This window comes from Dendrobates tinctorius, unplaced genomic scaffold (assembly GCF_039654945.1).
Source record: "Dendrobates tinctorius isolate UK_male_01 unplaced genomic scaffold, ASM3965494v1 ptg000019l, whole genome shotgun sequence".
NCBI lineage: Eukaryota > Metazoa > Chordata > Amphibia > Anura > Dendrobatidae > Dendrobates > Dendrobates tinctorius.
In genome coordinates this window covers 80,843,130-80,860,501 of record NW_027361687.1, presented here as the reverse complement: position 1 = coordinate 80,860,501, position 17,372 = coordinate 80,843,130, and the positions used below count along the sequence as shown (strand labels likewise).

Genomic DNA, 17,372 nt, shown 5'->3' with positions numbered 1-17,372 from the left:
AAGCGCTTAAGGACCTTTGTGTTATATTTATATGTATTATTATTGTAGATTTGTGTAGGGTTATAATCAGTGTGCCATTCCAGGGGGCCCCTTGATATCACTACATTTGATTTACACCTGTTCTTTGAAATAAATTTACTTATCAGAAAGGTCAATTTTGGTACTCAAATCCCCATCTTGTTCTCGGGAATGAGGACAACATGGGCCTGTGTGATTTCAAATGCCAGGGTTGAATTTCAGCCCAAGTCCATACCGGTCCTGCAGTCTGCTTCAAACACAACATCCAGAGCAGGTTTTCCGTACCTCTGCCTTGGACACTAAGATGTCCAAGAATTACTTTTATTATCAGTCTGCATTGCAGTCAAAGCTACACCCATGACTGCCATGCACACCTATGGCCTTCATGCACCTCCGTACATATCCTGGGGAGACTAAACTGTGACTCCTACCTGTGACATAGGTCACTGCTTCACCATTGCAATCCCAGCTACGCCTGTGACCGCAATACATTACCATAGCCTCAATATCCCTCCGTGCGTATCCTGGGGAACACACAGCACCCCCAGCTGTAACACTGCCTCACACTAATCTAACATAACTGATTGGAAACATTTCGGGGCCCCAGTACTCATTAGACTGCTGGCTAAACCCACTGTATGGAGGCCTTAACTATTTCCATTGTACTGATACTTATAATTCTTCCTATTTTGATCTGAGTGTTTTTGCTTCTGTATGAAATCTGTACATTTTCTCTTTGTTTTAATCACTACTTTTTTGTGGCTTACAGATAATTTCTTTAGGGACCTCGTTATATAAAGATTTGTTCCCAGATGATTTCTCTATCCTTTATATAAATGATTAGAAATTTTCCAATACATTTGGAGCATCAACATCTTTTAATATGAGAGTTCCAGCTATTTTCGAGAAATATTTTTACTTTATTGAGCAACCCTCCAGCCAATTATTCCCTTTTTTTTAAACCATATTGCTCCAGCCCTGAACCCAGTTATATCTCAGAGAAATTTCTACAGATTACAGTAGGTTTATTATATAGGAGAAGCCTTGCCCTTTTGCTATAATTGTGAACATGACTTAATATTATTTATGTAGTGCAAAGGTAGCTTATCCTCCATTATGTTGATATATTACAATAGCATTAAGTAGTTTTTTTCAATTCTGGAACTTAAATGTAGTTGATAATGGTAAGTGCTGGAGAAAAATAGGCACAATCCACAGTAAGGTCATTGAGAACTGGTTAACGTGAGTTTTTTGCATATATTTTAATATTTAATATGATAAACTAAAATCAATCTCTTTCCTCTTGAAGTGAATGTCAAAGTCACATACGGTTTGAGCTCTAATGTCGATTTTGAGACATGCAGAAATGAAAATACACAACTGGACTTCCATAGATGGTTTCATTCTTTTGGGCATCACTGATGTTCCAGACCTTCAAATCTTCCTTTTCATAATTTTTCTCATGTTTTATTTATTTAATTTATCAGGAAACCTCAGCATTGTTCTTCTCATTATTATCGAACAGTCTCTTTACAAACCAATGTATTTTTTCTTGGGTAATCTTTCATTTTTGGATGTCTTCTATTCAACTACCACTGTGCCCAAGATGCTCTCGGGATTACTTCTAGATGATAAGATGATATCAGTCTTTGGTTGCATAGCTCAACTCCACTTTTTCCACTTTCTGGGCAGCACTGAGGCTCTTCTTCTTTCTGCAATGTCTTACGATAGATATGTTGCCATTTGTAACCCTCTTAGATATCATGTCCTTATGGGAAGAACATCTTGCATCCAGTTGGCCTCTAGCTGTTGGCTCATTGGTTTCATATATTCTTTATTGCAAACCATTATTACTTTTAGGTTGCCTTATTGTAACAAAAAGCAAGTTACACATTTCTATTGTGACATAAAACCTGTAATAAAACTGGCTTGTGCAAATACAAAGCAAAGTGAACTTCTAGTGTCGGGCATTTTTGCTCTTGTGGCTGTCAGTACATTTTTATTGATCACTATGTCCTATTTTTACATTGCAAGCCATCTTTTGAAAATTCGATCTAGGCAGGAGAGAAGGAAAGCCTTCTCCACTTGTACTTCTCACATTACGGTTGTTTTTCTATATATTGGGACAGCCCTGTGTATGTATCTAGGACCGACCACGCAGAACTCATTAGAACAAGACAGAATGAGTGCCATATTGGTCACAGTTATTACCCCAGCAGTAAATCCTCTTATTTACACACTAAGAAACAAAGATGTGAAGAAGTCTTTTTACAGGGTATTGGCTCGAAAAGAACATTGTGTAAAATGTTATTGACACTTCTGAATAATATGCAAAAGATTTCAACCTGATAAAGTTAAGTTTTGCTTGAATAATAGTTGTGAATCGCTAAGAAGTCTTAGCCATACTTTCACCTGTGGACCTACTCATAAAGTTGGCATAATAAATGCATGATAGGAAATAATTAGTGATGAACGAACGTGCTCGGTGATACTCGAATATCACTCAAGTATCTGGGTGATCGGATGTGCTCGGCACTCGTCAAGCATTTTCTGGTGCTCAGATTTGAAGCTTGAATCCCCACCCCGCATGTTTGGCGCCTGTTACACAGACAGTAAGCACGTTGGCATTACTGTGCTTGGCTGGCCATGACCTAATAAAAGGTTATAAAAGGACAGGCACCGACACTCTCAGCACACTTAAGCCATTGAACAGCTGTGGGACACTTTTGATTGGAGGGAGAGAGCAGTAATTCAGGCCCGTGTGCGCGCGCACACAGTTTAACTATTTAGAGTTCTAGTGTTGATTCTGGTGCTGATACTGAACCATCATACTAACCGTCTTTCTAAGTGCAATTCCAGCTTTGCTGATTGTATCAGATACATTCTGTATTTAGCCTAGGGACAGATGCAGAAGCAGGGAGAGTGGCAGAATACAGCCTCTATGCAGGGCTTAGGGCTTTGCAGTCCATTGCTAAATACAGTCATGGCCAAAAGTATTGACACCCCTGCAATTCTGTCAGATAATACTCAGTTTCTTTCTGAAAATGATTGCAAACACAAATTCTTTGGTATTAGTATCTTCATTTAATTTGTCTTAAATGAAAAAACACAAAAAGAATTGTCCTAAAGCCAAATTGGATATAATTCCACACCAAACATAACAAAGAGGGTGGACAAAAGTATTGGCACTGTTCGAAAAATCATGTAATGCTTCTCTAATTTGTGTAATTAACAGCACCTATAACTTACCTGTGGCACCTAACAGGTGTTGGCAATAACTAAATCACACTTGCAGCCAGTTGACATGGATTAAAGTTGACTCAACCTCTGTCTTGTGTCCTTGTGTGTACCACATTGAGCATGGAGAAAAGAAAGAAGACCAAAGAACTGTCTGAGGACTTGAGAAACCAAATTGTGAGGAAGCATGAGCAATCTCAAGGCTACAAGTCCATCTCCAAAGACCTGAATGTTCCTGTGTCTACCGTGCGCAGTGTCATCAAGAAGTTTAAAGCCCATGGCACTGTGGCTAACCTCCCTAGATGTGGCCGGAAAAGAAAAATTGACAAGAGATTTCAACGCAAGATTGTGCGGATGTTGGATAAAGAACCTCCACTAACATCCAAACAAGTTCAAGCTGCCCTGCAGTCCGAGGGTACAACGGTGTCAACCCGTACTATCCGTCGGCATCTGAATGAAAAGGGACTGTATGGTAGGAGACCCAGGAAGACTCCACTTCTTACCAAGAGGCATAAAAAAGCCAGGCTGGAGTTTGCCAAAACTTACCTGAAAAAGCCTAAAACATTTTGGAAGAATGTTCTTTGGTCAGATGAGACAAAAGTAGAGCTTTTAGGGCAAAAGCATCAACATTGAATGCCTCTTTTTTCTCCTGTAAATTCTAAGAAAAGTACATGGTCCCTACAGTCAAACATGGCGGAGGTTCCCTGATGTTTTGGGGTTGCTTTGCTGCCTCTGGCACTGGACTGCTTGACCGTGTGCATGGCATTATGAAGTCAGAAGACTACCAACAAATTTTGCAGCATAATTTAGGGCCCAGTGTGAGAAAGCTGGGTCTACCTCAGAGGTCATGGGTCTTCCAGCAGGACAATAACCCAAAACACACTTCAAAAAGCACTAGAAAATGGTTTGAGAGAAAGCACTGGAGACTTCTAAGGTGGCCAGCAATGAGTCCAGACCTGAATCCCATAGAACACCTGTGGAGAGATCTAAAAATGACAGTTTGGAGAAGGCACCCTTCAAATATCAGGGACCTGGAGTAGTTTGCCAAAGAAGAATGGTCTAAAATTCCAGCAGAGCATTGTAAGAAACTCATTGATGGTTACCGGATGCGGTTGGTCGGAGTTATTTTGGCTAAAGGTTGTGCAACCAAGTATTAGGTTGAGGGTGCCAATACTTTTGTCCGGCCCATTTTTGGAGTTTTGTGTGAAATGATCAATGTTTTGCTTTTTGCTTCATTCGCTTTTGCGTTTTTTCATTTAAGACAAATTAAATGAAGATAATAATACCAAAGAATTTGTGTTTGCAATCATTTTCAGGAAGAAACTGAATATTATCTGACAGAATTGCAGGGGTGTCAATACTTTTGGCCATGACTGTATATAGCTGCTGCACATGACCACATTCTTTTTTGTTGAGGTGAAGAAATTACTCTATTGTCATCGATATAGTTTAACGTGCTTATTGTTACATATAAAAGCCCCCCTCAAAAAAAATCACAAATTCTTTTCTGGATTCAAATGGTCATCCATACAGTTTAACATGGTTTGTGTCACATTACGGTGGTATATAAAACTCCAAAAAAAGTTAAATTATTTTTCTGGTTTCAATTAGTTATCCATACATTTTAACATGGTTAGTGTTACATTACAGTGGTTTATAAAACTCCAATAAAAAAAATGTACATTTTTTTCTGGATTTGATTATTTATACATAGACTTTAACATGCAGCTTAGTGTTACATTATAGTGGTATATAAAATTCCTAAAACGTTCAAAACATTTTTCTGGATTCAATTAGTCGTCCATACAGTTTTACCAGCTATGTGCTCTGGTGGTACTAAACTCCAAAAAAGCGCTTGCCTGCTGCAGGTAACCAAATTTTTTAAATTAAAAATAAACTTGGTTTCCAGAGGCCTAACAATTAGTAAATACGTAAGGTATGTGGTAAGAGACAGGGAAGTGAAAGATGGTGATGTGCACATATGCCAAGGAAGTGGGGCAGGTGCGACTATGTCTGTTGCTGGAACATAAAAAACATGCCCCTTCATGACACATAGCTTTCTGCCCCACTTTTCATGGAGGCACAAGAAACCACTTCTGAAGCAACACCAGTGCAAAAAAGTGGTCGGTTGGATAGCAGATAATGCTTCCAGTTTGCTTTCCCGCATCACCCAGTCTTCCATATGGACCAGTCATCCCAGCCAACAGTCTGGATCACTTAATTCTCATCCTTATTTTCCTTCCTCACACCATATTGAGTTCCAGGGGAACAGTGAACAAATGCTAGGACATTCCGAGGAGCTCTTTGGATTAGAAAATGGGGCATCCTAAGACTGCAACACAGTTTTAGAACAATCTAGTTAGAGGTTGGAAGATCGATTTCACACAGGACAGGATCCTATCTAGCTTACTGAAAATTTCACTTGCAGCACTAGCAGGAGCAGCTTATCTGCACTGTGACACTGAGAAAAAGGCACCAGCAAAACAAGATATCCATTTTTTATATGGCCAGGGACATGTAACTTCAGCAGCCAATCAGAGAAGACCTTGTGTCATGACATTGTGGATGGTTTCTGTGCCCTGATTGGCTGCAGGAATCAACACACATAAAGTTTATGGGAAAAAAAAGAAAAGAGCGTGCCGCTCCTCTAGCCTCTCTACACCCCCTTCCCATCATCAAACATGTCTCCTCATCCATCTGCTCATCATACAGCACCACTATCCTAGCTAAGGTAATAACAAAAGCATTAGTGGAAACACAATGATTTACTGAACTATGACCGAATTTTGCTGACTTTGAGTAAAAATGCTTGTGAAATTGAACATGAATCTGAATGTGCAACATTTATGATGAATTTGAGATTGTCAAATGGCCTCATGGTCTGTGCTATAAAAGACTGTAGCTCTGTGGCAACAATAATCCATTGCTCTGTTCTCTGATATAATATCCTGTCATTCTGCTGCATAAAAATCTAGTTCTGTGACAAAAAATCCTATCGCTCTGTTCTGCTGCATAAGGTCTTACTCTCTGGCAAAAAATACTATTGGTCTGTTGTGTAGTAATTAGAGTTGAGCGATACCAGCCGATACTTGAAAATATCGGATCGGAATGGATCGGCCGATCTTAAAAAAAAGTATCGGTATCGCCGATTCCGATACCGGGAACCAATGCAAGTCAATGGGGCCAAAATATCGGAATTAAAAAAAACCCTTTCTTTCCTTGTAGGTTAATTCTACATGAAGAAAAACAACTAAGAATAATGTAGAATGTATTGTGGGAGGTGGAGGAGACATTAAAGCCATAGAGGTTTAGCCCAATCAAATGGAATAGCAGGAATTAAACTTTTTTTTTAAAGACGTTAGGACTGGTTACAAAGATATTGACTATGTTAGCCTCATTTATATTTTGCCAGACATGTATGTCTTCTTCTTCTTTCTTCTTTCTTCTTCTTTCTTCTTCTTCTTCCTTTTTTTACATTCTTCTACTTCCTTTTTTTACATTCTTCTTCTTATTCCTTTTTTTACATTCTTCTTCTTCTTCCTTTTTTTAAATTCTTCTACTTCCTTTTTTTACATTCTTCTTCTTCTTCCTTTTCTTACATTCTTCATATTCTTCTTATTCAACAATTATTATTCTACATATTCAACTTCTTCATCTTCTTCCTATTCTTCTTCATCATATTCTTGTTTGTGTCAGGCATTCCTGTAGTTGTTATCTAGAAAAGTTAGAAGTTTACACCTTCCGTTCTGCCTGTCACAAAAGATTTACAACAGGATTTGTCCGCGTTCAGTTTGGCCTGCAGCAGCAGGCCTTTTCCAGGGGCACCACGAGGAGGAACGGACTCACCCCCATACACTGCTTAGTCTTCTTCTGCTTATAAATAAGATAATATCATTTGCTCAGAGTATTAGTCTTATGCTTAATGTTCTTCTGCTTTGTTTTTTTATGCTTCTTTGTCTTCTCTCTCTTGTTGTTCTGCATCTTGGTGGTTGTCTTCCTGTTCTTTGTCCTCTTGAACCAGCTGACGGTACTGGCACCCGGAGGGGCAGCAGAAGGAACAAGAGCCAATGGCACTACCGAGGACCAGCTGACGGTGCTGGAACCCGGTTACTAAGCAGGAGGTACCTGTGCTACAAAGCACTACCAAGGACCAGCAGACGTTGCCGGAACTCGGATACCGAGATGGAGGCACCTAGGCCAAAGGCTCTGACGAGAACCAGCTGACGGTGCTGGAACCCGGAGGGGTAGCATAAGCTGCAAGAGCAAATGGAAATAGCGAGGACCAGCTGACAGTGCAGTTACCGAATCACACAGTCCTACAGGGGGTGCTTGTCCTACTGGCACTACGGAACAAGCCTTTCTTACCAGAACCCGTAGTCCACATAGGAAGCACCTAAACTGCTGGCACCCTAGCATCGGCTAACCCAACCGCAACACGACATGGCAACTTGGGGTGGCAAACTGACATTGACACTTCCCGGAAACAGTAGGCAGGGCTGGAACCAAGCTGGGCAGGAGGGAGTACCCGTGCCAAAGTCAGTTATGAGCAGCAACTGGCGATGTTGGAGCCCAGGGACAAGCACTTAGCAGGCTGAGGCCTGATGTGCTGTCAATTGGGAGGCAGCAGGACAGATTGCCATCAAAACAGCAGGGGAACAGCTGATGTTACTGAACCTCACAAACACAGGAGCTAGTGTTTTACTCTGTGAAGACGTCCCTGGGCTTCAACACAGCCAGTTGTTGCTCGGAAGTGCCAAGCACGGAGCAGGCTGAGGCTGCATTGAAGAAATTTTAAGATCGGTTGTAGACTTCTACTAATTTTAACCAAGCTCCACTTAGGCCTGTGGCTTCACTGATTTTCGTATTTCCCCTGTCCTCCAACCCCGCCAGTTACAGCTCCGAAGTGGCGTCTGCACAATCCACACTTGTTCCTGTGTTACAGGTGTTCAGTCCGGTCAGTTAATCCCCTGATGTGTGTCCGGCAATGTCGCCTGCTCTGTCCACATTCCCATAACTAGTTGCCATCCACACAGCAGGGGATCAGCTGACGTTACTGAAACCCACTGAGACACGGGAGCAAGTGTCTCTTTCCGTGTGGACGGCACTTCCGAGCTACAACTGGCTGTGTTGAAGCCCAGGAAATAGGAGGGTGTAGGCAGAGGCCTACTGTATTTGGAATGTGGAGACAGCAGGAGAGACTGCCATCCACACAGCAGGGGATCAGCTGACGTTACTGAACCCCACTGAGACACGGGAGCAAGTGTCTCTTTCCGTGTGGACGGCACTTCCGAGCTACAACTGGCTGTGTTGAAGCCCAGAAAATAGGAGGGTGTAGGCAGAGGCCTACTGTATTTGGAATGTGGAGACAGCAGGAGAGACTGCCATCCACACAGCAGGGGATCAGCTGACGTTACTGAACCCCACTGAGACACGGTAGCAAGTATCTCTTTCCGTGTGGACGGCACTTCCGAGCTACAACTGGCTGTGTTGAAGCCCAGGAAATAGGAGGGTGTAGGCAGAGGCCTACTGTATTTGGAATGTGGAGACAGCAGGAGAGACTGCCATCCACACAGCAGGGGATCAGCTGACGTTACTGAACCCCACTGAGACACGGGAGCAAGTGTCTCTTTCCGTGTGGACGGCACTTCCGAGCTACAACTGGCTGTGTTGAAGCCCAGGAAATAGGAGGGTGTAGGCAGAGGCCTACTGTCTTTGGAATGCGGAGACAGCAGGAGAGACTGCCATCTCCACAGCAGGGTAACAGCTGGCAGTGCTGAACCCCACTAACACTCGAACGAATGTGTTTGGCTCTGTGGAGATGACACTTCTGAACACCAACTGACGCTGTTGGAGCCCAGGATTAGGCGAGGAGCAGGCTGGGGCCTGTTGCTTTTGGCAGGTGAAGGCAGCATGAGACTTGCCATCTCCACAGCAGGGGAACAGCTGGCAGTGCTGAACCCCACTAACACTTGAACGAATGTGTTTGGCTCTGTGGAGATGACACTTCTGAACACCAACTGACGCTGTTGGAGCCCAGGATCAGGCGTGGAGCAGGCTGGGGCCTACTGGATTTTGGCAGGTGTACGCAGCAGGAGACTTGCCATCTCCACAGCAGGGGAACAGCTGGCAGTGCTGAACCCCACTAACACTCGAACGAATGTGTTTGGCTCTGTGGAGACGACACTTCTGAACACCAACTGATGCTGTTGGAGCCCAGGATTAGGCGAGGAGCAGGCTGGGGCCTGTTGCTTTTGGCAGGTGAAGGCAGCAGGAGACTTGCCATCTCCACAGCAGGGGAACAGCTGGCAGTGCTGAACCCCACTAACACTCGAACGAATGTGTTTGGCTCTGTGGAGATGACACTTCTGAACACCAACTGACGCTGTTGGAGCCCAGGATCAGGCGTGGAGCAGGCTGGGGCCTACTGGATTTTGACAGGTGGAGGCAGCAGGAGACTTGCCATCTCCACAGCAGGGGAACAGCTGGCAGTGCTGAACCCCACTAACACTCGAACGAATGTGTTTGGCTCTGTGGAGACGACACTTCTAAACACCAACTGACACTGTTGGAGCCCAGGATTACGCATGCCGCATGCAGAGGCCAATGGGCAGCGGTTTTTATGGAGGTTGTTGACTACTACTGATTCTAACCATGCTCCACTTAGGCCTCTGGCTCCACTGTCTCTACTATTTACCCTGGCCTCCAACCCCGCCAGCTACATCTCTGAAGTGGCGTCAGCACAATCTACACTTGTTCCTGTGTTACTGGTGCTCAGTCCCGTCAGTTGATCCCCTGATGTTTGTCCGGCAAGTTCGCCAGCTCTGTACTCATTCCCACTACTGGTTATGGGAATGTGGACAGAGCAGGAGACCTTGCCGGACACACATGAGGGGATAAACTGATGGGACTGAGCCACAGGAACACAGGAACAAGTGTAGATTGTGCTGACGCCACTTCAGAGATGTAGATGGCGGGGTTGGAGGTCAGGGGAAATAGTAGAGACAGTGGAGCCAGAGACCTAAGTTGGGCACGGTTAAAAATCAGTAGTGGTTTGAATGTTGATGGAGCTGGTGACTTTGCCGTCCACACAGCAGGGGATCAGCTGGCGTTACTGAACCCCACTAACACAGGAGCTAGTGTGTTTCTCTGTGCAGACGACACATCTGAGCGACAACTGGCTGTGTTGAAGCACAGGGATTATAGTTCAGGTGGTAGAAAAATGAACACACCAGCAGACCTGGATACAGTTGCCAACCACTAATTTAGTGTGTAAGAGGAATGGCAAAGTCTTTGGAGATCCAGGCCTTGTTCATTTTCAGAAAAGTCAGCCGGTCAACATTATCGGAAGATAGTCGCGTGCGACGGTCTGTTAGTACACCACCTGCGGCACTAAAGACACGTTCCGATAATACACTGGCAGCAGGGCAAGCCAGCACCTCCAATGCATACTGGCTAAGCTCTGGCCATGTATCCAGCTTAGAGACCCAAAACTTGAAGGGGGAAGAGCCATCTGGGAGTACAGTGACAGGGCAAGACATGTAGTCTGACACCATCTGACGGAAGCGTTGCCTCCTGCTGACTCGAGGCGTCGCTGATGGTGTAGACAATTGTGGTGGACACACAAAACTTTGCCACATTTGGGCCATAGTGGTCTTGCCTTGTGCTGCGGCGCTGCCTCTGCTCCCTCTTTGTGCAGAGTTTCCTCCACTGCCTCGACGCACAGAGCTGCTTTGTAAAGCACTAGCAACAATGCTGTCGGGTGGAATGGAAAACATTATGGACTGCACCAGTGACTCTTCGTACTCCCGCAGTTTACGCTCCCGGTTCAACGTTGGTATGAGCCTTTGTACGCTGTCCCGGTAGCGAGGATCTAGGAGGGTGTACACCCAATAATCAGCCGAGACGAGAATGTGGGCGATGCGGCGGTCGTTTCTCAGGCACTGCAGCATGAAATCAACCATGTGCTGCAGACTCCCAACTGCCAAAGAACCGCTGTCCCCTGTTTGAGGCGTGACCTCGGCCTGCTCTGCATCACCCCACCCTCGCTGTACATACTGATTAGAGGTTTGTGTACCTCCCTCCTCTGGAGAGATGTCTTCCTCCTCCATCGACTCCTCCTCATCCTCCTCACAAAGTGTCCCCTGCCTAGGCCTTTGTGAGGAAACACGTAGCGCAGACTGTCCAGAAGCAGATGGCATTTGGAACTCCTCATCCTCCACCTCTTCCGAAACCTCATCCCTTAGTGTTTGTTGAAGCAGGCAGATAAGGGGGACAGTCATGCTGACTAGTGCATCATCTGCACTCGCCATCCGCATGGATTCATCGAAGGCACGCAAAACGAGGCAGATGTCCTTCATAGAGGCCCACTCAATGGTGCTGAAGTGTGAACGGCGCACAGTGCGACTTGTTTGCGCCTGATGCAGCTGGTACTCCATGACTGCTGCCTGCTGCTCACACAACCGCTCCAACATATGTAACGTTGAATTCCACCGGGTGGGTAGGTCACATATGATGCGATGTTCCGGAAGGCCAAATCGTCGCTGCAGAGCAGCGAGGCGCGATCTTGCCGTGCTGGAACGCCGCAAGTGAGCGCACTCTATGCGGACCTTGTGCAAAAGTGCATCAAGATCCGGATAGTCCCTCAGAAAGCTCTGCACGACCAAGTTAAGCACATGTGCCAGACATGGGATGTGTGTGAGGTTGCCTAGGCCAAGAGCTGCCACCAGATTTCGGCCATTGTCACACACTACCAAGCCCGGCTGGAGATTCGCTGGCCCAAACCACACATCGCTCTCCAGCTTGATAGCATTCCAGAGCTCCTGCGCTGTGTGGCTTCGATTCCCCAAAGAAATTAATTTGAGTACAGCCTGTTGACGTTTGGCCACGGCTGTGCTCATATCGGTCGTAACAGGCTCCTGCTCTGCTGTTTCTGAGGAACTTGAGTAGGAGGAGGAGTCTATGTGTACAGACTGGAGTCCTGCAATCCGTGGCGTTGGAAGAACACGTACAGCGCCACTCTCCAGATCTGTACCCGGCTCCACAACATTGACCCAGTGGGCAGTGAGGGAAAGGTATCGTCCCTGTCCATGGTTACTGGTCCACGCATCGGTGGTCAGGTGGACCTTGCTACTAACGGCGTTTAGTAGCGCATGTTTTATTTTGCCCTCAACATGTTTCTGCAGGGCAGGGACGGCTCGCCTGCTGAAATAAAAGCGGCTGGGCACGTTGTATTGGGGGACTGCCAATGCCATTAAGTCCCGGAAGGTGTCAGTGTCCACCAGCCTGAATGACAGCATTTCAACTGCCAGAAGTTTGGCAATGCCAGCATTCAGAGACTGTGCTCGGGGATGGTTTGCCGAGTAAGGGCGCCTTTTATCCCATGTCTGTGCTACCGATGGCTGTGATGGATGGGAACGTGCTGCTATGGGTGGAATCTGACAGGGTCTCCGGACAACAGTGGCAGAGGTTCTTCCTTGGCGATCCTGTGAGGAAGCCGAACCAGCAGTGTGTGAGCTGGAGGAAGAGGCCCCAACACGAACTGAAGAGGTGGTAGGTGGTGCTGTACGTTGGCCTACGTCTTCAGGGTGTCTCTGCAACTCCAACTCGTGCTTGGTGCGCACATGTTTCCACATATTTGTGGTATTGAGGTTGCTGACATTTCTCCCTCTTTTGACTCTCTGATGACACAGCTTGCATTTGACAAAGCAAATGTCATCTGCAACTGTGTCAAAAAAGGACCACGCACTGCAAGTCTTGGGAGCGCCCGTTTAGCCTTTGGAATGAGGAATGCTCCTAACGGGTGCCGAAGTGGAGGGTACAGGCAACCAAGTCTTCCCCCTCCCTCTGCCTCCTGTTTTGGCCGGTAGGGGAATCTCTTCCTCCGAGCTGCTCCCACCACCTTCCTGTTCCTCACGCCATGATGGGTCAAGGACCTCATCATCTTCCCTCCCCTCTTCAAACAGCTGCTTCTCCGGGGTTGTCTCGCCAGCACCGTACGCACCAGAAAGTGGCAACTGAGTCTCGTCATCATCTGATGCGTACTGAGGTGTGCTGACCATAGGCACTGGCCCACTCGCCTCTTCAGATTCAGAGGGACAAAGAAGTTGCGCATCACTGCATACTCCCTCTTCTTCACATTCAGGAATGCTGCTTGGCTGGCCCCCTCTTTCCAAGCCAACAGATTCCGAGAACAGAAGTAGAGACTGTGATGGCTCCTGTCCATGTCTCTCTGACTGCCTGGGCACTTTGGCAGGTGGTGAAGAGACAGATGGTTGCTCTTCGGTGCTCTGGTCCTGAGAGGCTGTGGAAGTAATTAAAGTCGATGCGTTAGCTGCCATCCATCCGACAACGGCTTCAATTTGTTCCTCCTGCAGCAGTGGGGTACGTTGAGGTCCTACAAAGCTGCGCATAAAGGACTGTTGCCTGCTAAAACTGGGGGATGCTGATCCACTGGTGCCCGCAGCAGGCCCAGAATCCCCACGTCCTCTCCCTGCAGAATCCCCACGTCCTCTCCCTGCAGAATCCCCACGTCCTCTCCCTGCTGAAACTCCACGCCCACGCCCACGCGCCTTACTCCCTGCCTTCTTCATCTTGCCAGACTGCTTAAGATAGGCAGAAAAGTACAAAGGGGGGCCTTAGTGTGCTTATTCCTGAACAGCTGGTTACAGGTACAAGAAACACTAATTTTATGAAGTGTGTGTGTGTGGACTACACTTTAATAGGAGCTGATGTGGCCTACACAAGTTCCAAATGTAGTGTTTGGTGAACTTTTTTTGTGGTTTCTTTGTTGGAAACAAACTCAAAGTATGTGAACAAAGAATTGAAACTAATAGTATCACCAACTTTTTGGAGCTATTACAATGCAGGCAGGTAACCTACAATGCAAAAGATGAGGCTCCAAAAAAATTGGGTAATACTAATCTGGCTGCGCCGGCAGGGCACAAGCCAGAAAAAAAGGCTCCTCTATCTACTCCTATATAGTGTTTGCAACCAACCAATGTTGATGGATACGGATGGATGCACACTAATAGGAGAAGAAAAAATGAGCTGCACTCAAAGACAAATATGTGTGAAGCAGTGACGCACGTTGAGCGTCCTACAACCAGACGTAGCTGCAGGACACTCTACTCTGCGTGAGCTGCACTCACACACAGTCAGAGACCTCTCAGACAGCCGTGAACAGTGCAGCTAAGTGGGCACTGGCACTGACAGGCTGCAGAAAGGCTCCGCTGTGTACTCCTATATAGTGTTTGAACCACCGTAGATGGAGACGGATGGATGCACACTAATAGAAGAAAAAATGAGCTGCAATAAAAGAAAAATGTGTGAGGCAGTGACACGCTGAGCGTCCTACAACCAGACATAGCTGCAGGACACACTACTCAGCGTGAGCTGCACTCACACACAGTCAGAGACCTCTCAGACAGCCGTTAACAGTGCAGCAAAGTGAACACTAGCACTGAAAGGCTGCAGAAAGGCTCCGCTGTCTACTACTAGTGTTTGCAACCAACGTATATGGATACGGATGGAAGCACACTAGATTGAAATTATGTAAAAAATGCAGCTCAAAAATTAAAAGATGTATGAGGCAGCAGTGATCACACTGGGTGGCCTACAGCCTGACGTGGCTGCAGGACCCACTCCACAGCGTGAGCTGCACTCACACAGCCCTTGCAGACAGCTGTGAACACTGCTGCTAGGGCAAAGAAGGCTACAGTTTTGGTTTATGTAGCCTGGGTAAAGCACTAGATGTTTGGTGGAATCGCTATTTCTAACTGTCCCTCACAGTCTTCTACAGCAGCCTGTCCCTAACTGAATTCACAGCAGAGTGAACCAGAAATGGCGGCTGCGGTGGCTTTTATAGTGCATCATGACATCATTTCGGCAGCCAATCACAGCCATGCCAATAGTTAACATGCCTACATGCCTAACAGGATGTGCCCACACTTCGGAGGATTCCCATTGGCTTAATCAAAGCAAGCAGGCTCATAGCATGATGGGAACTTCCGATTCCGATTCCGGAATCCGATATGACAAAAGTATCGGAAGTCAGTATCGGAATTCCGATACCGCTAATATCGGCCGATACCCGATACTTGCGGTATCGGAATGCTCAACACTAGTAGTAATCTATTTCTCTGACAAAAATCATATTGCTCTGTTGCATAAAAATCTAGTTCTGTAACAAAATTCCTATTGATATGTTGCATAAAAATATTGTTCTAATACAAAAAATCATATTGCTCTGCTGCACAAAAACCTTATGAAAAATTAGATCAGAGCAATAACAGTAACATACAAAATCTGACATCAGATGTGGCTCACTATGACAGTATGACAGAAAAACTCCCATAAACATGTAAAATTCGAAAAATTGGAGCCATGAGAACTGTCTTCCAAATAGATAAAGAGATTTATTTATTAGTGTATACATAGCAAGTAAAACAATATTGGAATGCAAAAGTATAAATACACATGAGATTCGTATGGGTATCAAAATAATGAAGGACACGGGTAGAGAGGTCCAGGAGACAGCACTGAGATAAACCAAAGTAATCAAGTTCTTTGAACAGATAGACCATAAAATATAATGTGTATACTTCTTTAAGGGCAAATAGAAAGTAACTAAAGATTGATCCTCACCCTTGTTGGTCGCAGTTTGTCAGCAGACTGCCAGCCTCTACGCGCATTTTGCGTAGGCTTCTTTCGGGACCACGGGCCCTTTAATTCTGCAGAGGTGCACACTCTGTGGCCCAGCGCCACCCACATTGCTCATTCAACTTATCGGCATCATAGACGTAGATAGAGTTGAAAACAGTGATGGTGGAGAGTGTCAGATGCTCCCTCTCCCATCACCGTCCCTCTGCTTGTGATTCAGTGGGCTCACAATGACGTCACTTCATCGTGCGCCATGCTGCTGTACCAGCAGTGGAGCCGATGAGACCAGAGCAGAGCCTGTAGCAGCGTGGGGAACAAGGAGGAGGGGTGAGTATTGTGTGAGTGTGTGTATATGCATTATTGTGTGTGTGTGTGTGTGTGTATGCAGGTGCTTCACTATACTGTGTTTGTGTGTCTGCACTATACTGTGTATTGGAGGAGCTGCATCTGAACTATACTGTGTGTTGGTTGGGAGCTGCACTATACTGTGTGTGGAGGAAGCTGCACTATTCTGTGTGTTGGGAGAACGGAGCCTTTTGTGGCTATCTTACACCCAAGCATCACTCGCTCCAGCATGTCCCACATAGGTCTTTGAGTGAGGGCCCTCAGAAGCAATCACAGTGGCTTGAACACCGGCTGCCTTACTCATTGCTGAGCCCCTGGCACTGATGCTGAAGGACACGCTGATGGACCCTGATTCCCTGCTGCTCCCCTGGGTCTGAGTGGCTGCATTGGAAAGTGTGGGGAAAGGGGGCATGGGGGCCCTGGCTGTGAGCTCCACCAGTCACAGTTGAGCAGCTGCCTGGGGTCCAATCCTCTCCGTCCTTATTCCATGGGAATCTCCCACTTCTGGAGAGACTACTGTTATCCTCGTGGTCTGTTCTCCTTGAAAAAATGAAGCGGTCCCGTGTACACAGCATATAGAGCCCATGTAGCAAGAATTGGACATTTACATAAACTTCATCTTCAGTCTCTTCCTCTTGCATGATCTCGTAGCCCTTCCTGGAGTCTTAATGTCGCATGACCCCTTGTGTTGATCGTGCCTGACTTCGCTGTCTGCGGAAAGCTATTACTGGGCCCATACCCATTTTTCCCATGCTCTCTTTTCCTGACTCACCCAGAAAACCCACCAGGCATTCTCAGGGTCTGGGTCTACGTTTCCAACATGTACATCCATGGCTTGCGGGTAGGGGCTGTCTTTGAGACTGGGGCCTCGGTAGGAGGTCAAAGTGTATTTACGGATACTGCCACCACCAGGTACTTCAAACTTGCTGCTTGGCCGCAGGGCTTCAGCCACACTGACCTGGCCACTTACTTGTTAGTTCAGGCTTCCTTTGGTAGCTCAGGAGCCGACCAGGGTCCTTCAATCTTGAGGTCTGGATCTGGGTACTGGATACATCTGTGGCTGCAGTCCTCCGGACAAATCTCCTGCTTCTTTTCCTGCAGCTTTTGATGTCATT

The 17,372-nt window shown here is 46.2% G+C and overlaps 1 protein-coding gene across 1 annotated transcript; it reads left to right on the top strand.

Annotated features, from left to right (window-relative positions):
• The first annotated feature begins 1,384 nt into the window (after positions 1-1,384).
• LOC141082661 (olfactory receptor 12D1-like) lies at positions 1,385-2,332 on the top strand. The gene has a single exon (XM_073566612.1). The coding sequence runs from the start codon at positions 1,385-1,387 to the stop codon at positions 2,330-2,332; it is 948 nt and encodes a 315-aa protein (XP_073422713.1).
• The last annotated feature ends 15,040 nt before the right edge of the window (positions 2,333-17,372 follow it).

Bases quoted from the DNA above. Each gene is read 5' to 3' on its own strand.
- LOC141082661 (XM_073566612.1), top strand. From the start codon at position 1,385: ATGAAAATACACAACTGGACTTCCATAGATGGTTTCATTCTTTTGGGC.